Source organism: Lytechinus pictus, chromosome 12 (genome assembly GCF_037042905.1).
Source record: "Lytechinus pictus isolate F3 Inbred chromosome 12, Lp3.0, whole genome shotgun sequence".
In the NCBI taxonomy this organism is placed as follows: Eukaryota; Metazoa; Echinodermata; class Echinoidea; order Temnopleuroida; family Toxopneustidae; genus Lytechinus; species Lytechinus pictus.
In genome coordinates, this window is record NC_087256.1 from 23,545,629 (window position 1) to 23,573,314 (window position 27,686).

At 36.3% G+C, this 27,686-nt stretch overlaps 1 protein-coding gene across 4 annotated transcripts; it reads left to right on the forward strand.

Annotated features, from left to right (window-relative positions):
• LOC129272281 (FHF complex subunit HOOK interacting protein 2A-like) lies at nt 1-27,503 on the forward strand. 4 transcript variants are annotated; one of them, XM_054909427.2, is made up of 16 exons: nt 1-181; nt 3,057-3,135; nt 4,020-4,189; nt 5,277-5,381; nt 6,187-6,309; nt 7,505-7,615; nt 8,643-8,836; nt 10,014-10,205; nt 12,366-12,555; nt 13,195-14,060; nt 15,078-15,168; nt 16,013-16,156; nt 17,547-17,687; nt 18,394-18,497; nt 19,437-19,460; nt 24,321-27,503. In XM_054909427.2, the coding sequence occupies exons 1-16, from the start codon at nt 137-139 to the stop codon at nt 24,424-24,426; spliced, it is 2,685 nt and encodes an 894-aa protein (XP_054765402.2). In that variant the 5' UTR covers nt 1-136; the 3' UTR covers nt 24,427-27,503. The 4 variants fall into 4 exon arrangements, with proteins under 4 accessions (XP_054765402.2, XP_054765403.2, XP_063963449.1 ...); XM_054909428.2 differs by lacking the exon at nt 19,437-19,460; XM_064107378.1 differs by lacking the exon at nt 3,057-3,135 and having other exon boundaries at nt 97-181.
• Nucleotides 27,504-27,686: the final 183 nt, after the last annotated feature.

Consider the following 27,686-nt stretch of genomic DNA (forward strand, 5'->3'; position numbering starts at 1 on the left):
GCACAACAAAATGACAACTGGCAATTCTCCGAGAATGAATGAAGAAGTCTGAACATCCGCTTGTTTATTTGTGACGGTTTCACGTTTTATTAAAATTATGCATTGTTCTTTTGAGTAGTATATATAAGATATAAAGATGTTCAATCGATTTGCTGCGGTTCTACATCAGGCAGTGGAAGCGGTAAGCCCAAAACATTATTCTAATTGATCCAATCTTGTTCCGACGACACAAAGTTAAGTCCCATGTATTGGTTTCCTTGTCACTTAGTTTTTGTTATGAAACTTTTCACACACGAGTGGTTTTACTTTTATTTTTTAAGCAGTTCACTAATATCCAAAATCATTCTCTCACAAGTCACATTGTAACAAAGCTTTTGCGTGATTGAGAAAGTAATCTGCCAGTACTTTATGACAAAATGTTAAGTCAGAGATTTTCTGCAATATTTTTGACTTGTTCTGTCTTTTCAATTTCACAGAATAAGACTTAAGAGTAGACATTTAAGATTTTAACTTTAGATATGCCAAATAAAATTTGCATCAATGTTTAAATATATTTGTCTATTTTTTATTGCAATTATTTTCAACTTCCATCGACATCACAATAATTAATATTTCATAAGATCTATACTGTATATCGCCATGTAAATTATGTTTCATGGCCTTAAATGTCCAGTGGCGTAGCTAGGATTTTTTTCCTGGGCACTGGGTGGTCCTTGCTTTTTCAGGGGGGGAACCATTTTTTCCGATGTGTGTGTGTATGTGTCACAAGGGCGGATCCGACTTTCGCCACTAGGGGACGGGGCCCAAAATTATCTTCACCTATATTTTCCCCGATCAGTCACTTCTTGATTTTATTCTTATAAAACAACATAAACATGAAATAATCTCAAAAGCCTTAGGCCTATAAAAAGTGAGAGCGCGAAGCGCGAGCGATTTTTTTTTTTTACTTTCATGTATTTTGTCCTGAAAATTTAATATTCTGGGCAATGTTATGTATGATCCTGTACAAGATTCATATGTAACTAGATAATTACTGCGAAATTTTTATTAACTGTTCTAGCATTATCGAAAAGGGACCTGTTAAGGACTGCTTACAGTTACCCACGAAAACGGTATATATTTTAATAATGGGAGCGTGAAGTGCGAGCAAATTTTCTTTTGACATTCCGACCTAAAAAATGGTCATTCTAAGCACTTTTTGTATTAATAAATGGGATAGGTATGTAACTTAACAATTGATGCGAGCGCTAAAGGAAGAAAATTGAGATTTTAGACCTAAAAGCGGGATACTCTATTCATATTTTGTCAATCATAAATAGGAGATTTTTTTTTTTTTGCAAGTCTTCCCCTCACATTATTTCATTCACTCGTCTTCCTCCTCTTATTTTCCTCTTCTTTTTTTCTTGTCGTTCTCCTTCTTTTCCTTTTTTCTTTTCTTCTTTTTCCCTTTTTTTCTTTTTTTTTTGCTCTGCCAATTTTTTTCAGGGGGGGCACGTGCCCCCAGGCCCCCCCGTAGCTACGCCACTGTTTATGTCGTCTGAAGAGCCCTTGATTCATGCTTGCCCTTTGTTCGACATTGTATTACATATTTTGCGCATTCAAAAGTCAATGCATTCAAGAGCCGCTGAATTGCACTGCACAGTATGCGTTATACAATCTGGTCCTGGAAGTTGTAGCTGCTATTCTCGCCTGCAGCTCAGCCTCAGAGCCCCTGTCAAATAAACGATTAAATTAATAAAACAAAAAATTGCAGTTAAGTAAATTTTGGTGATGAGTGATTTATCGATCCTTGAATAAAAAAGATAGAATTGAGTGAGAAAATTATTGAAACTATATTGTTCTGTAGCCTCTTTTTGTTGTTGATGTTGTTGTTTGTTCATTCGTTTTGGGCCTGTTTCACACCCTACATGTACATGTAGTAGGGGAAATCAGGGTTACCGTAGTTGGAATGCGGGGTAATTTTCTTTAACGCCTGTAAAATAAATTTATGCAATACTGCCCTCAATTTATTGCTATTAATAATACAACAGTGTTGTATAGCAATAAATTGAGGGCAGTATTGTATAAATTTATTTTACAGGCATTAAAGGACAAGTCCACCCCAACATAAAGTTGGTTTGAATAAAAAGAGAAAAATCAAACAAACATAACACTGAAAATTTCATCCAAATCCGATGTAAAATTAGAGAGTTATGACATTTTAAAGTTTCGCTTAATTTCACAAAAAAAAGTTATATTCACATCCTGGTCGGTATGCAAATAAGGAGACTGATGACATCATCAACTCACTATTCCTTTGTATTTCATTACATGGAATATGAAATATTCTAATTTTCTCATTGTCATATGAAATAAAGTTTTATTCCTCTGTGATCATATGTACATGTAATTATCATTGTTTTAACATTTTATGGTTAAGTCACGTTGGCCCTTATTGTTAAATTGGTAAAAATTGAAATATTTTATAATTCAAACAATAAAAAACAAAAGAAATAGTGAGTAAGGGACATCATCGACTCCCTCATTTGCATACATGTATCACTGAGTTGTGCATATAATTGTTTTGTGAAAAATAAGCGAAACTTTAAAATGTCATAACTTTCTTATTTTACACTCGATTTTGATGTAATTTTCAGTGTTATAAAATGCTTGTTTGATTTTTCTCTTTCTATTCAAGTCAACTTTTCGTTGGGCTGGACTTGACCTTTAAAGAAAATTACAATGTTTCAACTTATCCCGCGTTCCAACTAACCCCGATCTCCCCTAGTCTCCTCAGAAGACACTTGGTGTTGAGAACTCAAAGGTAGAAAAAAATGCTAGATTGTTGACATGCTAGGTTGCTAGATGTTAGCGCTGGTGATTTTTTTTTCAAACTTAGAGCATTTTTACACATTACGTGTACAAACATGTATGCCATGGATTCAACTGGTCACAGGGAACATGAAGGATAACTTTAAAGACACTAAATTTGGTGAAGTACTTGTTAGAAAGGAGCTAATAAATGATTTATTGATATTTATTTCATCTGTGTATAAACCTCTTTCTGGTATATTCAGATTGCTCCAACGCAGACGTTAGTGGAGGATTTCATTTTTCATTGGAAAGCAATTACTCACTATTTCATCAATAACAAAGGTTTGTTGCTACAGAGTTGATATATTTTTATATTAATATATATTTTTTATTGTTATGGGCAGTCAGTGATTCCTTTGGAGAAGAGAAAAGCCACACATGCAATAAAATATTGTTACAAGCGTGGACTATAAAAGAAACCACATATTATTAGACAGTGCAATTTTTAGGTCTAAAGCGAATACTGAACCTAGGGATAGTAGAGAAAATTATGAGGATGATATGGAGAAGGGAACAGAAAGGAGAGGAATAAAGAGCTGAAGAGAAGGTGAGAAAAAAGGGGGCCAAAGAAGAAGGGGGAAGAGGAGTAGAAGAAGAAGATGAAGATGAAGAAGGAGATGAAGAAAATTATAAAAAAAAGAAAGGAAGGAAGGAAGGAAGGAAGGAAGGAAGAAAGAAAGAAAGAAAGAAAGAAAGAAAGAAAGAAAGAAAGAAAGAAAGAAAGAAAGAAAGAAAGAAAGAAAGAAAGAAAGAAAGAAAGAAAGAAAGAAAGAAAGAAAGAAAGAAAGAAAGAAAGAAAGAAAGAAAGAAAGAAAGAAAGAAAGAAAGAAAGAAAGAAAGAAAGAAAGAAAGAAAGAAAGAAAGAAAGAAAGAAAGAAAGAAAGAAAGAAAGAAAGAAAGAAAGAAAGAGGAGCAAGAGAGAAGATGGGGTGGGAGAGAGTGCACAAGTGGGGGGGGGGGGGTTAAGTAGGATATGTCAAATAAATGGTGGTAGGTCATGCAGATACTGCTTTATTAAAATGCATATTTCACTAACTGACGGGTACTCGGCCAAATAAGAGTATACAGTGTCCACGTACTTTACAAGACATGTGGAACCATCAGATCACACATTGACATACAAAGTACAGAGTGTTTGCTAAACTTCAGAACATTTCTCTTTGCAGATGACAAGCAACCGGTACAAGAGAGCAACATCCCCAATCACCTTGACCACATGCTGGTGATCCTAACCCAAGAGGAGGGCCAGATGGAAGCCAATCAAACGGGGCCATGCATGGAACACCTACTGCAGCATAAGATTCTAGAAACACTGCTGACTCTGGGAAAGGCTGATGTAAGTTTAAAGAGACATTAACCTCTATTACTGGTACTAACAGAAAATTAAATATTCACAGAATGAAAACAAAACTTACACAGAATTGTAGAAACTGTAAATTAATAGTATCTGTCAAATGATTTTGCAGGAGAATGTATAATTTCAAAGTACTGAGCAAAATGCAGATTATTACAAAGTACTGAGCAAAATGAAGATTAGAAAATTACAGAAAGATTCTTTTCCATTTACAGTGTGGTCCCACATGATCTTTTCTTTGTAAGATGCATAAGAAACGCATGTGATAGTGAAATGAATATAATTTCAAGCAAGTCTGAATTATTTTACCTAAACTTTGGTATTTTAAATATCTGCCATACATGTATGATGAATACTTTTGGATTGCACCCAACCATTTTCTCTCAAAACTAGTAAGATTTCCATACCAGAACTCAAACTTGCTTTTAATAGATGAGAGTCTGTAGCTGCATCCGGGAATAATTTGCTTTAATACAAAGTTTGATTGGCATTTTTGGTCATAAACTCAGTAAAAGAGAAGTCAAACACAAGTCCCAAATGCATAGTTCTGATTTGTGTCTGAATTCTGGAGTTGTTATTGATTGGAATGCCTTCTGCAAAATGGGCCTCTGGGGAATGTTTCATGAATCAAATAGTGATTTTTTTTTTTTGCTGACAAATTTGTTCTGAGCCAATCAGCTGTAAGGATTTCAGTGGCTTGTAACATCTGTCAATGAAAATCACTGCCAATTTGTCTCATGAAATGCTCCCTAGGCCATGGATGATTGTTTTTCTTCATCAGTAAAATCAATTAGAGTGAATGCATTTCTGTACTCACAAGTTCCTTGATTTGATTATTTTAGGCCGCCATCATTTTCGAGCTTAACTGCTCACGATGGCAGTCTCCTGCATTTGTTTAAACTGTTATTTTCTTTCAATTGAATAATGCTTCTTGTTGATATTTATTTTTCATTGCTTTATTATGACTATTGTTTTGTAAAACTTAAATGTATCACCTTTGTAGATGTTATGTTGCATATTTATCTTGAATGCAGAAATTAAATCTATTTTTTGCCTGTCCTTGATACAGTGTCCACCGGGTATGAAGCAGATGGTCCTAATGTTCTTCACCAATCTCTTAGGAAGAATCAAACAGCCTCTCTTGCCTCACATCAACGTCTACAAACCTGTACATGTGAGTGATTCCTAAAGAGTTACGACTGATCTGAGATCTGGGTGCTGGTAACAGAATGGTGTAGCGATTAATTGAACGCTTGATTTTCACGATCAATCGTACATTGTAGTCGATGCATTCAATCATAGAAAAATATTGTATGATGATTGATAAGCTGTGTGTTACGGACCCAAGGGCCCCCATCTTACAAAGAGTTACGAATGATCCAATCAACCTCAACTACATGTATATACATGGAAATCCATCAATGCCACAACGGGAAATTCGCACCATTTCCTTTGTCAACAAAGAGAAGCACACCAAAGTTTTTTTGGAAAAAAATGAATGTATGGATGTACATCATATTTAGAAAATATTTTGAATAAGTATGCATTTTAGAAGTTTGTGGTGCTGGCTTCCATGATTGTGGTTGATCGGATCAATCGTAACTCTTTGTAATACGCAGTCTTACAAAGAGTTACGATTTATCCGATCAATCTCAAGTATATGAAAATCCATCAGTGTTATGATTTTTCCTTCAAGAAATTTGCTCAATGTCCTTTGAAAACAAAGAGAAGCATACTGAATTGTCAAGAAAAAACAGTGAATGTTATGTGAAAGTACACTGTAATAAAGAGGCAAAGAAAAAAAAGCCAAGAATGACTAGATGTCCTTAGTGCATTCATAACATTCCGCCCTGAAATGTGTGAAATAATCTATCATATTACATTACATACATTATGCAATGTACATGTACAAATATTTGGTGGTAATTTCATTAGACATTTATAGTAAATAATATGATTTTGATAATTTTTTCCAATAGAAATTGGTGAAGGTTTGTGGAGAGACCAGAGCTGGTCCCACTGAGAAGGAGGAGATCCAGTTCCTATGTGTTGTGTGTTTCAAGCTGAGGGAACATCCATATCTGGTCAACTTTTTCCTAGAGGTAAGGTCAAAACAACTTAACCTTTAATAGTCCCAGGCTATTCTGATTCTTGTCACTCCCGCGGGAGGGGTTATGGCCCCCCCTTAAGATCTCGATTGTGGATCAACAATAAAAAATTGTACGATGGTAGAATTTCTGTTTTTTTTTATTTTTACTTTATCAACAAAATATGTTGGCAACATCATTTCGGTGATAAATGCATCAAATTAAATGAATCTTGTCAATAAAAGTAAAAATAGTTACACATTCATAAATTTTACCTGAACACACATTTTGTATTGACTTTGTACATGAAACCACGTTTTTGAGCAATTTTTCGGTCTGACACGCACTTTACATGATGTCGCATAATTTCTTAAATGCATACCCGGGCGTCGCAAATTTCAGGGTTCCCACAGTCATGGAAAATCCTGGAAAAATAATTTGTGGTCATGGAAAGTCAGGGAATTTGGAAGATTTGTGAAAGGTAATGGAATTGCATTGCCTCTTGGCTATGGCAGCTTTCCAGTTTGTTGCGTTTTGCAACTCTCATACTCTGCTATTATAACTGATGTTCGTTATTTCCATTTACCCAGTTTTGTGACATCCCAAATTCTACATAACTCCCGGGACGTCACGGGAAGTCATGGAAAGCACCAATTTAGTCATGGAAAAGTCATGGAATTCTGTTTTCAAATTTCTGTGGGAACCCTGAAATTTGGTCTCAAAAGTTTTACGAGACTTGAAAGTAAATAGCGAGTGGTGCAGTCAAAATATTTTGTGTGTCAGATTCATCATGAAAATGTCAAAATGCCAACCCACACCCACGGTATTAGGGTTAACCCATAGAGGCACAGTGTCTCTGTTCAGGGGCACTTTATCCTGAATACTAGACAGAAAAAATCTACGGAAGAAAATTGTACCAATTCTAGTGCAGTTAGAATTGTAATGGTTAGGAAACCTGAATATGAAATATGGATTAGAAAGTTTTGCATCATTTCATGTAGTACTATTAAAATATACATACATGTAGGTTGACTGATGACAATAAGATTTAATTATCCTTTTCTTTCTATGGAATACATGTAGATCCTCATGTTATCTGCTCCAAGAAAGAAACTATATGTATGATTAGATTATGGAAATGATTTTATACTTCCTTTCATTAGGAGTGAATTATTATGAAAAACATCTTGTACTTTTTGTCGCTGTGTAGGATTCCAGGCAGAGTAGTAGTAGGCAACGAGGACAACCTCGAACCAAGCCGGACTCCAGCCAAGCTGAATTCAGTGTGATAGACTCTCTGCTCAAACTAGTGCACAGTCCAGTAAGTCTGCCCTTCATCTTTCCTCTTGAAAGTTTACTTTAGTAAAAGTAGTAGTAGTAGTTGTAGTAATAGTAGAAGTACATGTACATGTAGTATTAGTACAAGTTGTAGTAAAAGTAGGAGTAGAAATATTGGTGGTGGTGGTAGTGGTAGTAGTCGTAGTAAATCAACATTTTTAAACCCATAGCCTAGTGTCACTTTCTTACATAAACAAAAAAAGAAGTACCCGGTATGTCAATTGGCCTTTTCTTAATTAAGGATATTGAAATTTAAGGCCTGGGCACTTTCGTGAAGCTTGTCAACACGGGGAAGTTGTGATTGTTGAACAGTTACCATAGCAACAGTCAGACACCAGTAAGACACCACCATCTTTGTAAGATGGGGCCTTGGTGGGTGTTCATAAGGCTGTTTATAATTTGCGATTTTACAAGTGATTGGTGATCCTTTCTTGCGGTACTTGATATACACCACAATTTCATTGTTTATTTAGTGCCTAAAAAATGAACACCAGTCATTCGTAAAGTCACTCGTAACTTGCGAACAGCATTATGAAACACCCACAAGATAGAAAAGTGTTAAGCGCTTATTTACTAGTTTTGAATCCAGTTAAAGATTTTGTTACTAGTATATCAATGTTTCTGTGGACTTGGATTTAGTTACTGTCTATAAGCCAACACGTCATCTACGTTCACGAAGTAAAAATTTATTAATCGTTCCTCTTATATCAACAAAAACATATGGTGAATGTTCTTTTGATCATTCAGCCCCTTTTTTATGGAACAAACTCCCAAAGTCCCTGAAAACAACTGATTCAGTTGACAAATTCTAAACAGCCCTAAAACCTAATTATTAAAAAGGTACCTCAACTCAACAAAGAGAACTCACCAACTCATATTTTTCTTTCCTTTATTTTCTGAAGCGCATAGAGACGTATTAAGTGTTATACATGTACGCTATATGAAACCTGACTATTATTGTTATTATTTTGACCTTTTTTATGCTATTCAAATTGGGTTGTTCTGTGCAGGACTCTCGGGTAGCTGTCAAGGCTTGCGAGGGTTTGATGCTGTGCGCCAGCTTACCTGAAAGTCAGGCAGCTAATTGCATCGTGAAGAATACCCAGTTCTGCACTCTACTAGCCGAACGGCTGTGCTCGCTCTACAACGCGCTTCCGCTGTCCATGGATCCAGTGGATATTGAGAGCGTGGAGGCAAAGTGGGGGTGAGTAGAAACTGAGGATACCGTGTTTGAAATTGAAGATTGAAATTGAAACATTATTTAGCACTTTCATTAAAATAAAAACAGTCATGAAAACGTACAAATCAAGGAATATGGAATGTATTTAAAAACATTATCTTTTAATTTGATTTGATTTGTTGTTTTCTTCTGTATTCATAACATTCATATGTAATATATTTTTCATTACATAACAAACATAATATATTGGGGGAGGGGGTCGGCACGAATCATAGAGAAAAAAATGGACTAAATAAAATGTCATTATAAACAAATATGATATACTAAGAAATAATTATACAAGAATAGTGGAAGGATCATCAAGAAATTACCAAGAACTTATAAATTGATGATCCTGAAATTACACACTTATTTGAAACATAACAAAGAAAATAAAATGAAAACAACTACAACTGGGGAATCTAGTACACACAAACTTAACATGAGTTTGATTGATACTTAATCAATATTACACTTTCCGCATTAAATGACTTTTTAAAGGTCTTTTAAAGCTTTGTAGAGTTTATGATATGTTGCGGTAACTTATTCAAAATAATAGGATCCTTACATAAAAATATGTTGTTTTAAAAAAGGATAATGACCATAAATTGTATGACTATCTGCTGAATTTCCAGTATGGTACCAAAATATTAACAAGAACTTGTCATGCCTCATACACCAGCTCGTAGCCCGAGATCATCAAACCAGCTTCTTCTAAAGACCCCCCAAAGCACAAGTACATGTAGCCTACATGTATAATGGTGTGCGAGCTTTCTCTACCGGAGCACCTTTTCTGGAATAATTTACCAGTTCTTGGCACTAGGACACTTATGCAAACTCTTATACTTTCCTTTTTTCTTGTGCTCCTCGGAATATAATATTTTGTTGCCGCTCAGCTGGCAACCACCACCAGCAATTTTTGTCTTCTGATTTTTTTTATTATTTGTGTGTTTTTCTCATCATCACTTTCTGAAATCTGCTTTGTCTGTTTTCCATGTATTTTTGTAATTTTTCTATGTTTTCGCATCCTCTATACGTGTTTCATGTATGTTTGTAATGCTGGTGGAAAGCACATTTCCATGAACTTGGACTACAATAAACAAAAAGTTCTAGATGCTGCTCTATAAATGCCTTTTAATGGTTTTCCTGTTTTTATTGATAGCCTTGATGTGCTCAGTGACTCCGATGACACCAGTAACTTTGCTGGTAAGCGTCAGTTGATCTCCCTTCTCTCTTGGTTCGACTACTGCGATCAGATCATCAAGGAAGGTCATCCTATCATTGGCAAGGCGTTGTCCACTCGGGTCAAAGAAAACTTCCTCGTTCCTATCATCGAGCAACTCCTACTCCAAACGTGAGTCTTAGGAAGTGATTGCAAAAAACTTGTGATCAATCGCAAACGGGCCCTTCTTTCAAAGAGTTGCGATCGATCCGATCAACCACAAGTATGGACAGCCAGCAACATCAACATCTAATATGCAAATTTGTTCAAAATATTTTTTAGATATAACGTATATTCATACAGTACATTCAATGTCCTCTTTATTTTGTGAAAAAAAAATTATGATATTGTTGGATTTCCATATAGTTGAGGTTGATCCAATCAATCATAACTCTTTGTAAGACGGGGCCCTGATATGTCTTGCAAGCAATTGAATGCAGCTCTCCTTCTTACAGCAAGGAGTGCATGTAGAGTATTTTGGTACAACTAAAATTGCAACCAGAATTTGCAATCGTTCTCTTGCAACACCTCTTAGTTAGTTATATTGTTATTCTCATTCCAATTATGATGTTTGAAATACAGAATCTATGACATTTGCTTCAGCGATGATTGTCCCCATGGAAATATATTCATATCAAGCCATGTGAAGTCAAATATGCTACTTACCCCCAAGCCCTAAAGCTATGGCTAATCCTAATCCCTACCCTTCACTAATTGAAATACTATATCACAAACCAGATTCCTTGACTTTTGCTTTAATGAAAGTTTCTCCACCAGAAAAAAATGCATTCTAACCAAACAGAAAACCTTGTCCTAAACCTCAATGCTCTGAACCCAAGCCTTCTGTATTTGAATGGCTGATCGGTTCTATGACATTTGCTCTGGCGACAATTGCTCTGATTGAAAATCTGCTCGTTAAGCCAAACATTAAACTAAACCTCTAAAGCTAAAAAACCTTATCCCTTATCTTTACATAAATATATTCTGATCCGAAAAAAGTCCTAAACCTAACCCTATGTCCTCTGAGATATTTAGAACAGATCAAATATCGCTGGAGCAAATGTGTCACTGGCTGATCACTATGTTACAGAATCTGGATTTTCTGTATTTCCTGTAAACAGATCTTTTTTAATTAACAGTGTGGAGGCTTCATGGGACACCATATGTGGGAATATGTTTGGTTCTTTCCTTTTCAGGACCAAACATATGCCCTAAGACTAAAATTATGCATCAGGACCAAACATATGCTTCAGACCAAACATACATGTATGCATCAGGACCAGACATATGCCTCAAGACCAAACATATGCCACAGGACCAAACATACTGTTTGCCTCGAGACCAAACATATGCCACAGGACCAAACACATAAGCCTCAAGACCAAACATATACCTCATGACCAAACATATGCATCTGGACCAAACATGTGCCCCAAAACGAAATATATGCCTCAAGACCAAACATATGCTTCAAGACCAAACATATTCTTCAGACCAAATATATGCCTCGGGATCAAACATATGCCTCAGGACTAAACATATGCCTCAGGACTAAACATATGCCTCAGGAACAATCATAAACCTCAGGACCAAACACATGCCTCTGGACCAAACATATGCCTCTGTACCAATCATATGCCTCTGGACCAATCATATGCCTCTTGGACCAATCATATGCCTCTCGACCAGTTATATGCCTCTGGACCAATCGTATGCCTCAGGACCATTTGCACAGACCTGCCAACCAGTACGTTTTAGCCGTATTTAGTACGTTTTTGCAACCAAAATACGGCAGTACGTTTTTTCTTTGAAAAATACGTTTTTTTGTAAAAAAAATATATATATATTTTTTTATAACTAAATCGTAATTTATTGAGAAAAATAATCTCTATATGTCTCTATTTCATAAAACGTGCACAAATATGGTTATTAGATCAATGTAATTTCAGGTAACTTGTTTTTTTTTTCAATCATTTTGTTCAAACCAGGGTGAAGATATACACATGTTTTAATGTTTTTTTTTTCATCTGCAAGAGCAGTGCGCATTTTAGCTTGCATGCAGCTTGAGCGTTGTGATGAGCGAGTGCGCCAAGCATTTTATTATGAAATACACTTTTTTGGGAAAAATACAGTTTTTTTTATCACAGAATACAGTTTTTCATTCCCAGAGGTTGGCAGGTCTGTATGCATGCCTCAAGACCAAACATATGTCTCAAAACCAAATATTGAATATTTGAATCTGACTGAATTTCCTTTGAATTTCAATTATCATGGTTTCACCACAATATTCAGGTCAGAAGTGGGTATCCTGACGAGTACGGCACACCTGGCAAAGTTTGTCAAGATGACCTCGTCTCCTCAGCTCCTCAATGAGTTTGTCTATTTCATCCTTGGTGATAATTCAAGTCCAGAGAAACCTGGTGATGCTGATCATAAAATTAGGCATAGGCTCATCGAGAGATGCGATCATTTATCTGATGAGGCAAGTATGGTATTCTGGTCCTTAATCTTAAAGACTCGATTGTCTGTGTACTGAACATAAGATTAGATGTGGTCTCATCCAGAGATGCAATCATTTTTCCGATGAGGCAAGTATAGTAATCTAGTCCTTCATCTTGAATACCCTATTAAGGTACCGATCATCAGATTAAACAGAGACTCATTGAGATATGCAATCATTTATCAGATGAAGCAAATAGAGCAGTGTAGTTAATCTTGAATACCTTTAATTGTGATATCGATCATCAGATTAGATGTAGACTCACCGAGAGATGCGATCATTTATTACATGAGGCTAGTATAGTAAACTATTCCTTAATCTTGGATACATTTTTGCGTACTGAACATAAGACTAGACATAGACTCATCAATAGTTGTGATCATTTATCAGATGAGGCAAGTATGGTAATGTAGTCCTTAGTCCTGAGAAGACCTTTGATTGTGATGCCAATGTAAAATTCAATATAACTACCATTAGTTGACTCGATTAGATGTACATGTAAGTCCTGTGCTAGTCTAATATTCTTGATGGAAAACTGAAGAAGGGAAAATTGTATGTGTATTTTGTTACTTTTGAAGAGAAGATGCAAAATATTTGATATTTTATTCTCTTCTATTTCAGATCTGCATCATGTCCTTGAAACTGTTTGAAGTTCTTCTCCAGAAATCCCATGTCCACATCGTCAACAATTTGGTGCTACGCAATCTGAAGACGAGGTCGTATTTTGACCGGCACCCTCCCACACCTCCTTCAACTGCCCCGACATCTCCATCTGGCGTTCCTGCATCGCCTCCTCGGACTCCATCTTCTCCTGGATCTAATCCCCAATCTCCTTCCATGCTAGGATCACATCCGGAGGCAGACTTGGTAGGGGGAACTGTAGAATCAGACACAGTAGAGAATGACTTGCCCTTAACAAATGGTCCTACAAACTTAGATCAAGAGAATCATATACCAGAGGATCCCATGTTGCAAGCGGAAGGAGCACATCCGATAGGTGATCAAGAACCTGTTACTGCACTTCCAGAATCGTTAAGTGACAGTTCTTTAGGTCCAGACTCCTCACTCTCAGGTCTACCGAACCCAGTGCCTCAACCATCAACACCAACATCCATTCTTCCCCCTTTATCGGACACACCCAATGCAAACAGTGCTATGAGTCTGACCACGCCCGTTCCTGCGGCCGGACAGTTCCCCCGTCTGGTTGGGGTGGTGCCGTTGTTGACAACTCCCGCTCCTTCGCGAGGTGTCCCAATGCTTGCGTCTCCTGCGCAAAGCGCTGCTGTTCCAAATGTGCCTTCACCGTTGACACAACTCTTGACATCGTCTCCAGACCCGTTGTCATCGACCATGCTGTTAGGGACGTCACAGTCGTTATCATTGACGTCACCTAGATCTCATGGTTCACCACCCCTTACCCCAGGCTCTCCTACTAGTCAGTCAGAAGGAGAGGACTCGGACCATAATATGCACAGGGTTGTCAGCTGGTAATTAATCATTTCATTGCATAACAATTAATTAGTCTTATTTCATATACATGTATGTAACATTCATTGCTCAATGAATGTACTGGAAATGTTAGTGTTTAAAGTGGCTCTTAATTTTTTTATAAATCTACAATGTGAAAGAATACTTTTTTGGAAAATGTGGTGCCGAAAGAAGATGCCGGAGTTGTGTGGTGCTGAAGTTGAAAGAAGATAGCTTCAATGATTAAATTATATTGATAACTGCATATTATATAGTCTCAGCTTGAGCGAGGATGGATTTATTCTAGTGCATCCCAGAAAAAAAGTCTTCAGGGATAGATGTTACAATTATCAAAAATGTTTTGATTTTAAATTTGACACATCACCAGATAAATCTCTCCTCTGATTTGTGCATGGCACATTATAGTAAAAACTGAGTCGATAGACAAGATTTGCATAGGAACTCATGTATGAAACTGTATTTGTTATAATTTTTTTAGGTTATTCTTTATATTCATGCTTTATACATGTAGGTAAAGATTTAAAAGGTAAAATAAGATTGAAAGATAAATAATGAAGAATGTGAAAGAAGTGCTCATGAACCCTCCAATTTTTTTGTCTACGTGAGGTATGGGCTCTCTATTTTTAAGACCTTTTTGAAATGTTTATGAAACGGGATAATGCTGTCAAATCATCATTGTTCAGGCAGTCGAAGAAGTGAATTAAGAATAGAAAAGAAGGGGTCAGATTTACAAAAAGGTTCATTACTGATTCTAAATTTTAATCTTGTGCTGCGCATTCATGTTTTGAGTATTTCATATGATATTGCATGTACATGAAGGTATCAAATACAAAAAAAGAATATTTGAACTTCATTATGATATTGATTTGATATAAATGATTTATCTATATGTACGTGTGTGATGGAAAATAATGACTGAGAATCATATTTTCCCTTTTTCTTGGATGCACTTTATAATGAATTCCTGTACATGTATCAATTATGAATATAAACTATGATAATGTTTGCCTTTCCAGTTTTCTAGGGTTGATTCCAGAAGAGAATAAGTCTTCCTACCTCACTGGGGATACAGGGTACGACATGTATCTTAGAGAGGCGCATCGAAATGTAAGCTTCATCTCAATTTCAAACACTTCTTGTAATATAAGAAATTATTTGCCTGTGATTGTATTGATCTATATGATTCAAGTTGTTATACGTGGTGTACCATAAGTAACTGACTGAACTGCTCCCCCATTTTCTGACAAATCAATAAAGAGTCGTCAAACTTTTGTTTTATATCCCTTATCATAAGTAAGGAACCATGAAATAAATGATTTAAAAAAAAATCATAATCAAATCAAATCATTTATTTCCACAATAATATAAAAAAAGCATTACAAGTACATGTATGCACAAAATAGGAAACAAACATAATTGAAAAGGAAAGTGAACCGAGTTGTTCAAAAATAATACAAAGAAATGTACATTACTGTGGGGGAGCCAAAGAAGACAAAAAAAGTCTTAAAATCAGGCACCCAACATAAAATAAACAGATAAGTGCTAATGAAAATGAACGGGAACTCTGCTGTTCTCCATCAATTTCGATCACATATTATTGGCCACATAGCACACCCGCCTCACACACACCACACTATCATTCATGTTTGCTGCAAACTACAAAGTGTCCACAACTCGACACCAACGTTTTAGGCTACAATGGCTCACTGATGGGAGAAGAAGAAACATTCACATTTCCCGCATCACAGCCCCATGATCACTTTCAACATCCTGTCTAGCATTCAATACCTTGGCGTAAATTTTGGATATGGGATTATGGGAAGGTTCAAGATACAAGAAATTGGCGTGTTTGCCAGAAGATGATTGACCATGTATTGTTATCTTCAAAAGCAAGTTACATGTAGCTGTACTCGTCTGAACTGTGTGCTACATGTTTTCCTTTTTTTTTCAGTTCCGCGAGTGCACGGTAAACAGTCTTCCTTACGATTGGCCAAACTACTCTACGCCTGTGGAGAGACTTCCCGAGTCCGAACCGTTCTACGAGGGAGCATTCATCAAGATTCTCTTTGACAAACTCTCAAGGATGTTAGACCAGGTAGGTGTTCCATAAGGCCCCCCTCCCCCCCAAAAAAAAAAATTGTTGCCCTCATCCTACCAACCGTAAAAGGTGAACAAACGGTTGCTTTTTTACTCTTATTTTTTTAGCAGACCAAAAATATTCAGATGTATTTTTTTTAATGAAAAAATTTCAGCTATGGGCAAAGAATTTGCTCCAATTTGTATTTAATTGCTTATAAAAGCCCTTTTACATGTCTCACTTTAAAATAAATTATCTCATGCATGATTTTCTCTTTGTGCAGCGAAGGTATATATATAAAGAAAAAAGATGACTGAATGACATAACTTTTTGATTTTGGGCTTAAGAGGACAAATTTTTTTGTCTCGCCTGCATAGCAGAGCGAGACTATAAATGTAGGCGCCGCTTTTCTGACGGCCACGGCTGCGTCGTCAACATTGAAATCTTTACCGAGGATAAGTTTTTGAAATGTCATCATAACTTAGAAAGTATATAGACCTAGTTCATGAAACTTGTACATAAGGGTAATCAAGTACTACTGAACAACCTGCCCGAGTTTCAGGTCACATAACCAAGGTCAAAGGTCATTTAGGGTCAATGACCATGTTGGGGGAATTACATGTAATATCGAAATCTTAACCAAGGCTAAGTTTTTGAAATGTTGTCATAACTTCAAAAGTATATGGACTTAGTTCATGAAACTTTAATAGACAAAAGGGTAATAGTGTATCACTGAATATCCTGCCTGAGTTTCACGTCACATGATTAAGGTCAAAGGTCACTTAGGGTCAACAAATTTTGGCCATGTTGGGGTTATTTGAAGAATTGTCATCATAACTTTAAAATTTTATGGATCTAGTTCATGAAACTTGGACATAAGAGCAACCATGTATCCCTGAATATCCTGTGCTAATTTCAGGTCACATGACCAAGGTCAAAGGTCACTTAGGGTCAACGACCTTTAGCCATATTGGGGGTATTTGTGGAATTGTCATCATACATGTAACTTAGGAAGTTTATGGTACTTGCTACATGTAAGGGTAATCAAGTATGAATTATAGTTTTGCACAATCCTTAGGTCACATGATCATGGTCAAAGGTCATTTTGGGTCAATGGACATAATATTTTATTATCTTATTAATGTTTTCTTCTGTGAATACTTATTCATTTGCTGTTTTTCAAAGGAAGCACTGCTGCTACAGTTTTGCGTAATGCAGGCGAGACTGCCAGAGGCGGTCCACTTGTTTATTTTTTATGCCTAAATGTGTTTATATGTTACAAAGGGTTTTATTTGTCACTGATGCCCCTTTCTTGGTAGCTAAAACAATCATTGTCCACGCTGATGTTACAATTGGTTGTAAATCTCTAATAGCTTATCATCTTGTGATATATCCTCTACAATTACAGACATATGAGGTCAACCTTCAAGTGACATCAGTACTGGCCAAGATTGCGCTATATCCACACCCTCACATACACGAGTACCTCCTGGACCCCTTCTTAACCATCGCACCAGGATGTAGGAATCTTTATAGTGTCTTGGAGAAGGTTAGTATGTCGGTAGAGATCTAAGACCCTGTGCCCATCTACTTCCTCAAACTAATTTAGTGAGAATTGGTTTGCGGAAATATGTTTAACATAATGATAATAATATACTGATTTATATAGCGCAGACACCATGAGCATATATTCTTCTGCGGGGTATGAGCTCCTAAAATGCTTGGAAAGCAAGCAGGAAAGAAAAATGTTTGGAAATGTAATGGAGATATATGGCTCGAAGCAGTCTTGGAAGCGATCTTAAGGCCTGGTTCCATTGGCCGATGGATGCAAAATGTATTCATGAAGGACACAGCGGATGAGCATTTCGGGAGTGGCTCCATTTGTTTTATCGGCTCCAGAAATGGACAAAATGGGCGAACAATGAAATCACAGTGGACGGAAGCTAGATGGATGTAGAGCATATCAAACACGTATGCAAAGAATACACAACGGAAACATAACGTTTTGCAACGGATGGCAAGATTCTTTTCCGTTTTACATCCGCTGTATCCGTAAGTGCAGTGGGACCAAGCCTTTGCTTTCAAACTAGTTTGAAAAAACACCTTGTGATGTGGTTTTCAAGACCGATTTGCTTGTTAAATTGGTTATTTATCTTAGTCCTTGAATAAAGTTACTTTAAAAAAATGAAACGATAAATAATTCTCCCATCTTTCACCTCACCTTAATATTCAATTAATTTCCACCATATTTTTAGGTGGTGGGTGATCTTAGTGTAAGAGTGAGGTCAATCCCAGAGTTTCAGAAGCAGCTCTTTCTTGTCAGACAACAGCTCATGGGCATCGTGGAGGAGCAAGACAGGTATAAAACATTAGAAATCTCTTTGTTATCACAAATTTTTTATATTACAAATATCTTTGCAGTTCATATGTCTTTTTTAAATGCAAAAAAACTTGCATGGAACACAGTGCTATAAGGACATACATGTAATGAACATGTAAACTGCAGGTACTTTAACTGGAAACTAAAGATTAAAGATCAGATAAAAGATAGCTCATGAAAATATAAAAAGCAAGTCATTTACATAACAAAGGGATTAGTCATGTCAAGAAATGATATTTTGTAAAAAAAATCACAAGGTTTCAGCCATTCTGAATTTGGAGGTAATGATCTAAATTTTGGCCATTCTTCCAATATTGTTTAAACCACTTATCTTGCTTATTTTACTACACACTCCTGTGGGAAGATTTATATTAGCGAGATGACTTCACAAAATAATCGTACTGTAAATGGCGTTGTCCAAAGCAAAGCACTGCACATGCATCAGAAATGGTAGAAAGAAACACCAAATTACTTCCAAGGCGACATACATGTACATAGTTTTTTTTTTTCCTCTGAAATGTGCCATCCTTGTTCAAGGGCCTGTTTCATAAAACTTGTTATCATAAGTTTGCAGTAACAGTTTTAAGCTACTGAAATCATTTGATTTGATTGGCTGATAGTAAACTTGCTATAGAAATGGTGCAGCTGTTATTGTAGCAAGTATTTATGACATGGGACCCTGGTCTTGGTTGAGCTATTCTGAAGCATATACCTTTGCCCAACCTATCATCGTTGACACCATTATATGGACGTCCACTAAAAGTTTCACTCGATTGTATCAGTAATGTTGATATGACCTGCCATTCAAATTTGCATATAGAAATTCATTTATAATTACTAGCTTTCTACAATTACATGTAGGTAAATTAAGTTTATATATGTAATGTGTTTATATGAACGTGTGGTATTTATATACAGGAGTGGAGCAAGCGCCATTATGAAGTAAGTGTTAGACCATGCCTGACATTGCACTGTATATGTAGGAACAGTGTACTGCATCCAGTTGATATCCATAACCCAACCCCACCCCACTCCCACTTTATGTTTGCCCGTACCCCCACCCCAACCTAACATCAAAACCATTCGATATGCATCAACCCATTCTACTAACCCACATATTTATAATTGACAAAATTGTAAGAACTTGTACCGGTATATTAAGTGGGAAGGTGCTTCTTATGAAAGCCGGGAAATGTTAACATGAACTTCAATAATCTTTCTTTTTTTGTTTCCAATATTGAAAGTATGTTATATTATTATGTTATGTACATGTACATATTTACATACACCTAATTGACGTACATATATTTATGATATGTAGACATGGTATATTTCATATATTCATTTATGAGGCATCTCATTGCCCTTCAATGAACTTTTGTGTATAGATTGATATACATTATTTTTTTTTTTTTTGGGGGGGGAATAACATTGCAATAACTCTACAATGTACTGTATATGCAACTTGATAGAGTGATTTTGTTTGTTGACATGGATCATTGCATGATCAACAAATCCATTATAATCGCTTTAATATGTTATATAAAACTTTTTAATTTATATCATCTCAATAGAATGACAATACTGTACCTAATAACATAGATAAAACAAAATGCTGACTGTCACCCCATAACCAACAATAAGTCGCCAGGGAAGGCTCTCTGAAAATATGTAAATAGCCCAAAATTGTCATTTTGCCTTCAAAAATTTCAAAGGTATGTAAAGTTACATAGAAGATGAAATACAGCAGTTTCTTTGACCTCACTTTTTCAAGACTGCTTGAAAGTTTCACCGAGATAGCACAGTGTGCACATCTCACACTAGAGTGAACCCTGAATTTCTAACTTTGTTTTCTCCTTATTCTTTGAAGCTCTCACTGACTTTCTTATGCATTCAATCAAGTACTTACATGGGATATTGTTGATTGATTTTTCAAGTTATATATCATTTTAAAGCTTAGGATGTATTTTCTTTAAGCTCAATAAAATTCTCTGAATTTTGGGTCACTTATTGTTGGTTTTGGGTTGGCAAGTTACATTATATACATTAATCCTGACCCTCCCTCAAAATATATAATATAATGCAATTCAACTCAATTTTTCTTTGTTAAAGTTAGTACTAATTAAAGGCTTCCTTGGACAATTTTTGACAAAAATATTCCTGCATATATGTTAATCATTATGTAAATATTGAATGGATATAACACTTTTAATACAGGGGATGGGGGTAGTCATATATGGAAAGTTTTGAAATCAATCTTAGGTTTTAATGATACATCAAATAATGGAGAAATATTTACGAGAAATATAGATTGTCTATGCTCAAAACCTAAATGTTAAACACATTTAAGCAGATTTTATTTATTCAATAATTTATCAATAATTTTGAATGAAAATTTAGTCTTATTCATGCATGCTCACTCACGTATTATACATTTAACTATTAAAATAAAACTCAGTTGTTTAGGTTATTATTGGAAAAGATTTAACATTTTTTCAAGGGCCCATTTCATAAAGGGCTCAGCAGCCAATCAAAACCAAGGTTACCATATGATTGTAGTTGCCATGATGGCAAAGTTACAACAGTTGTAACTCTTTATGAAATGGCCCCTGGTCTTTAAACAAAACATAGTTGAACTGGAGTTTCGAAGGGGGGGGGGCACATTCAGAGATTGGAGCAAATGGTCTGAATAACTGAAGTTTTACAATCAGAATTAAATTTCTGGTGCACCTTTTGGTATGAGTGACTGAAAATATTCAGTAAAAATGTAGAAAGGGGGGGGGGGGGGTGTAATGGTTTTAGTTTTAATTTTTTTTCTTGAGGGTGGGAGAGGGGGAGATAAAGTTTCCAAACCCCTTTTTTGTGAATGTTATGGACTAGCATGATTATCTTCATAAGTGTCAAAGCATTATTCAGATTTAAGAGTTAAATCATGAATTTTGACAGAATACAATGTATGTGATGATTCAAACAAGTGTGCTATTTAACAAAAAGGCATTATAATTTGTAAATTACTTTAAAACGAATGCATACAATATGAGACCTCCCACAAATTGAAGTATTTGATCAGTAAAGGTCAATAAATGAAACTGAAGATGAAAAAAAAAATGCATGTATGAAATGGGATTTTGCTGCTTATTAACAATTATTTCTTTTCAATTTAACATACAAGATGATAATTATTGTATTGCTATTACATAATTTGATAATTTGTTGATGCATATTCATTACAAACTGGAATGCTGATAAATGATTGAGTATATTACATAGATGTACATGTATGTGCATGCTTTGCCAAAACTGATGATGTTAAACATGTTTGTGTCATGATATTGATGGGTTTTTTTTCCAACTGCTATGAATGAAAATCCTCAATACTGTAGATTAATCAAAGTCAGGAATGTACTTTGAGTAACTATATGTGTTGCATGTTATTAAAGTTATATTATTAGAGTGATGTAGTTTTGTATAATATGAAGAGATTTGAGAATGTATTTTAAATTTATCCCTTCATTATTATTCAGCCTTTAGATTTACAGCTTTATTGATGTCTTGTTTTGAAACATAAATTTTGTAGTTTTAGTGTCAGTGAAAAATTATTTTTAGTCAAAGTTTGATGTTCTCATTATGATTTTAAAGAGGCAACAAAATTTGAAAATTCTCTTCCTTTAGATAGTATTAACCAGTGGTTGGAAAAAATAGTTGAAAATAAAAGAACTTTTAACTGCGCTCCAATACAGCTATGTGAGGGGGCAGGATCTACTTTATAATTTCTGAAGGTTTCCATGGCGAAGAAGAATAGTGTCGTAGGAGTTCACATTACTCCATGTATGTTTCGTGGGTAATTGTTTGTCTTGAAGAGGACCACTCAAACTCGACGTTTCGACAAATGTGTTCTTGTCGTCTTCGGGAGAATTTGCCCGAGAAAGATACATGGTGTACCATGAAACCTATGACACTGGGATGTCATATCATAATGATTGAGGAAATATAAAGTAAATACATTTAGTATCACTCAATAAAAATCCTTTATATTCTTGAATCTCTATTTATCCATCTGTTAAGATTAGTTTGGGGGCTCCTTCAAATATATCAAATAGTATTCATAAATGAGCTTCTTATATTACCAACTACTACATACTACACTACTACATTTTTATTTCTGTCATTGCTATATTCGATAAGTATAAACCTAATGCATTTGAAATGTTATCAATATTTTTGATACATTTTCCCTTCATATTTCATTTTGGCTTTTAAAAAAGGAAGTTCAATTAGTCATTGTAAATTTGCAACTAAGTGGGAAAATACATATGTATATCCCCTGTGTATGTGACTTTTTGACATCACGTTGACTCTGTCACTATCTACCTTTGGGAGGTACGTATATCACACCTAGGTCCCATTTCATAAAACTTATTAATTACAAATTTGCAATAGCAGTTAAAAGCTACTGAAATCCTTCAATCTGATTGGATGATAGTATTTTTTTTATCATAACATGTCCTTATGAAACGCGGTCCAGGAAGATTTAGCCAGGGTATGCTAAATGTTTCAACATATGGCAAGCTATACAGTGTATGTATTTTATTATTCAATGCAATATCTTGAGATCAACACACAATAATTTCTTGATATGAAGAAAAAGGTTTAACATGGCTTGTCATACATCAGTTGGCATACACTGGTGGCTGTTTCATGAAGCTGTTCGTACATTAAGAGTGACTTTAAGAACAACTGGTGATCCTTTCTTGTGGTGAATGATATTCACCAATAAATGTTCATTGGTGATTATAGCGCGTAAGAAAGGTTCACCAGTCGTTCTTAATTTCTCTCTTAACTTACGAACAGCTTTATGAAACACCCACCTGGTCAATTCATCCTGGTGGATGTTTCATAGAGCTGTTCGTAGAGTTATGCACAAACTGGAACATGTTCTTAGGTGCCAAAGGTAAGCATAGGAATCTCTCATCAAGCCAAGAAAGGGGTCATCAGTTGTGTGTCTTTCGTAACTTGTGAACAGCTTTATGAAACTCCCACCGGGGTTGAGAGCCCTCTTGATAATGATATCGTCTTGGAAACAAGTGAGTATATCTTTTCGACATTTAGTCATTTATTCTGTAGATGGCTTATATGAGAGTCTAGGTGATAAAAGATAGCACTAGCTGTTTTTAAGTTTTGCCATGTCGCCATCTAACAACACCTGGGTACTCTTTCAGAAAGACTTGTCATCATAGCAAATGCACAATTTTGATAACAAGTTTACCATCAGCCAATCAGATAGAAGGATTTCAGTAGCTTTTAACTGCTATTGCAAATTTGTTATTATTTTATAATAAGTTTTATGAAACCAGCTCCCATTAAACATTGATATGTTGGGAGCAGATACTGTTGGAAGATAGAAGCATTAGGTGGCATTATAATTAGGTGTAGTATGTGACAAGCTCCTCAGCTTTGTTGGGTTATTTATGAACTCGGGTGTTTCATGAAGATCGTGATAAAGTCCCAGTTAAGCACTTCAGAAGCATCCACGGTGAACTCAAGATTTACATCGGTCAAAAGTCGGATGATCTATAATGCTCGTTGGACTCGTGCATCTATGATTTCTTAGTGTCATGAGGTCAGCCTTAAATTGTGCAGGCAGACGGGTTCTCATGACACGGTTTTCAAGTTAACTCCTTCCCCTTGCGAGCCTCGTTCATTGTTCGCATCCCAGATTGAATCTCTCCCAGGGATCGATACACCCATCATACCCTCCTTTTCTCACCCACTCTCTCTCTCTCTCACCTTGTGTCTTTTCAGCTTGCTGTACATTGATTTATTAGAAGGTGTCATTGTCCTGGAAGAGTTTTGCAAGGAGCTGGCCGCCGTCGCCTTCGTTAAGTTCCACGCAGCAAGTGGGCGATAATCATCCCCTCCGGGCTTAATGACTGCTCGCCCACGGGATTTCGTCAAGCAAACTCTGGATGAACTCCTTGATGTGGATGTTGTTGCCATGGTAACATGCCTCATCTCCTGTCTGTTTCAGGTGATGGGAAAAACAATCTCAGGATGGTATGCACAAAGAGGAAAAAAAATGATAATAATGGAGGCGAAAGAAGCCATTTCAGAAGGTGGAGATGAACCTGTGGGAAGCATCTTTTTACTTGTCCCAAAACAGAAGTGTCAGAGAATGTACTTGTTTTAAGCTGCTTTATATTTTATTTCATATTTAATTCTGTTCCAGTTGACATGTTTGTGTAATTGAACAGGGGAGTGTGTCCTGAAGCAAGTAGTCACTGATTCTCAATGACTTATTTGATCTGAGCCAATCAGATTTAAGGATTTCAGTAGCTTATAACCATTGTCAGTGAAAATCTGTACATGTGTTTGTTTCATGAAATCCTCCCAGGTCCTTGAATCAGAGAAGCATGCATCAAACCCTATTGCCAATTGAGTCTACCCAAACTTCAGTATTTCAGCAGTATAAAAGGACTTACGAATCAGGCCAAGAGTGCCTACAGGGTGTCCCAGAAAAAGGGAAGATTGGTGGAATTCAATTAATTTGCCTTCAAAATGTTTAATTTTTTGGCACTGTTAGTGCAAGGTGAACACCATGCCCGTCCATGGAGTAGTTGTCGATCTCAGAGTACCCTAAACAAGTATTTTGCCATGTTTTCCCCACCTTGAATAATGTCTCAAATATTAGATTTCCACGATAGGGTGAAAAGTATACCCCTTTCTCCCGATTTGGGCAATTTTGATCCCCTTTTCACGGTTTGCACATAGATCGCCCAATCATTACAAACAATCCTATTTAAATGCGCTCGAGCACAAGCATGGTGTCCAACTTGTAATGACAGGGTCAGGGAGGTCATCGAGGCCATATTTTGCCGGCCTTTGCCTTGGCCTCGGCCAGAGTCACATGTACAAAGTCTATAGGAGAAGGTTCTCTCCAGCGGACTTGTGGCTCGGGAAGTACAGTAACGGCCTCAATTACATCGCTGGACGATCCCATCCCCCCGGGTCATTTGTTTTCGAAAGAGCTTCCCATTGGCAAGGTCTTGTATTTTCCTGGTGGGTGTTTCATAAAGCTGTTCGTAAGTTACGAGCGAATTTATGAATGACTGGGGATCCTTTCTTAGGAACTTCATCAACACCAGTGAAACTGTAGCATGCATCATTTACCACAAGAAAGGATCATCGGTCATTCGTAAAGTCGCTCGTAACTTAACGAACAGCTTTATGAAACACCCTGCAGGTGTGTAATTAATATCTGGAGGTTTTAGATGGAATGGGAGTCGTCAACTATCTTAAGAGCAACATATAATGAAGGCTGGCCTGAGAGTGCAGTACAGATGCCTGTGCTGAAGGAAAGGGGGGGGGGGTACACTGTAATTGTCAAAAGGTATACATGTACAGTGGTGCAAACAAGCTAGTGAACCCCACAAGAAAATGAACATCTTTAAAAGTGTTCAAATTCTACCATCAGATGTACACGTACATGTATGTGTACTTATGGTCATTTCAAAATGTCTGCAATCGTTGTTGAGGCTTTTTTTTTTAAAGAGTGGTATTAATGTTTACCCTAATACAAGAGTTTGTTTGAAGCAGAATATTCTGCTACACAAGATATAATGCATACAATTGTATTACTTGCTATGACCAGTATTGGAAATTTATATATCCAAACAACATTGTCTCTAGTAGCGAAAGTGTGAGGCGACATGAACTTATACAAGAGGCAGAATTTGTCATCATTTTCATGCTACTTAGCAGTTGTAGTGACTTGAATTAATATTTAATGAATGACGACTTAAAATATCTAGCCTGAAGGCTAGTAATCGAGTCAAGTTTTGATAATATAATATAAGGCATTTGCATAGCGCACAGATCCACCTTGTTGGGTGCTCAAGACGCTCCTATATTGCCCCAGCTAAGCTAGTCTACTGATTCCGGTGCTCACAGCTTTTTGAGGAATTACTTCCTGCCAGTACCCGTTCACCTCACGTGGGTCGAGTGCAGCGCATTGTGGATCAATTCCTTGCTCAAGGAAATCACGCCATGGCTGGGATTTGAACACACAACCCTCTGTTTCAAAGTCTGGATTCTAATCCACTGGACCACAGCGCTCCACACAGGAGACTATGATAATTGGGTAATAAATGTTTATATACCACCTTTTGACTTGATATAAGAGAAATCATTGTATGAATTGATGTGTAAGCCATTATGTACCTAAGATAATAGCATCAGGTAATAGTTCTTCATATATCCCACTTCTGTCTGAATATGAGATTAATCATTGTATAACTTGATCTGTATTGCATTGCATGTATGTACTGAAGATAATTGCATCAGGTAATAGATATTTATATACCCACTTCCGACTTAAAATTAGATAAATCATTGCATAGGCTTGATGTGTAAGTCAATGTGTACCTAAAATAATAGCATCGGGTAATAGATCTTTATATAACCCTTTCTGATACCTTCATATACATATTTTGTGATGCGGGAGCTATTGTAGACCTAAGATAATAGCATCAGGTAATAGATCTTTATACAACCCTTCTTATGTCATGGTAAGATTAATCATTGCATAAAAGCAGCTTGATGTCTACATGTATTAAAGTCATAGTGTACCCTACGTGTACAGGGGTGTGCGCACAAAAATAATTCCCATTTTATTCCTGAATTTCCCAGTCCCTATTAATCGGTTTATATTTATTCCTGGTGCGTGGGAAGGCCTCCCACTCGTGCTTTGAAAACATTGGAAGCTTAGGAGAGCGAGGGAAGATTAGGAAAGGGGTGAAACAGAGGTAAAAATTGAAAAATAGATGAATGCGGAGGGTGTTTGTCTGTTCTGGTTGCTTATGCATCCGCGATCAGCTGAAGAAATGTGATTATAATCATACAAGGATAAGGATATGGTTTATGGAAGGAAGATTTGGGGCCTGTGGCAGGAAGGGGTGCGATCGAACGCAACTATAAAAAAAAATCAAATGCAGAAAGAGTTGTGTATAGTACATTTATGAGTGGAACTGAAAAAATCAAACGCCAATTTCTATTTTGCACTCCTCAATGGTTGTAAATCAATTTGCAATTGATTTTTTTTAGTTGTGTTTGATTGCAACTCTTTTTTCAACAGGACCCAGGTCTTCTAGTCTGCAGACACAGACCCTGATT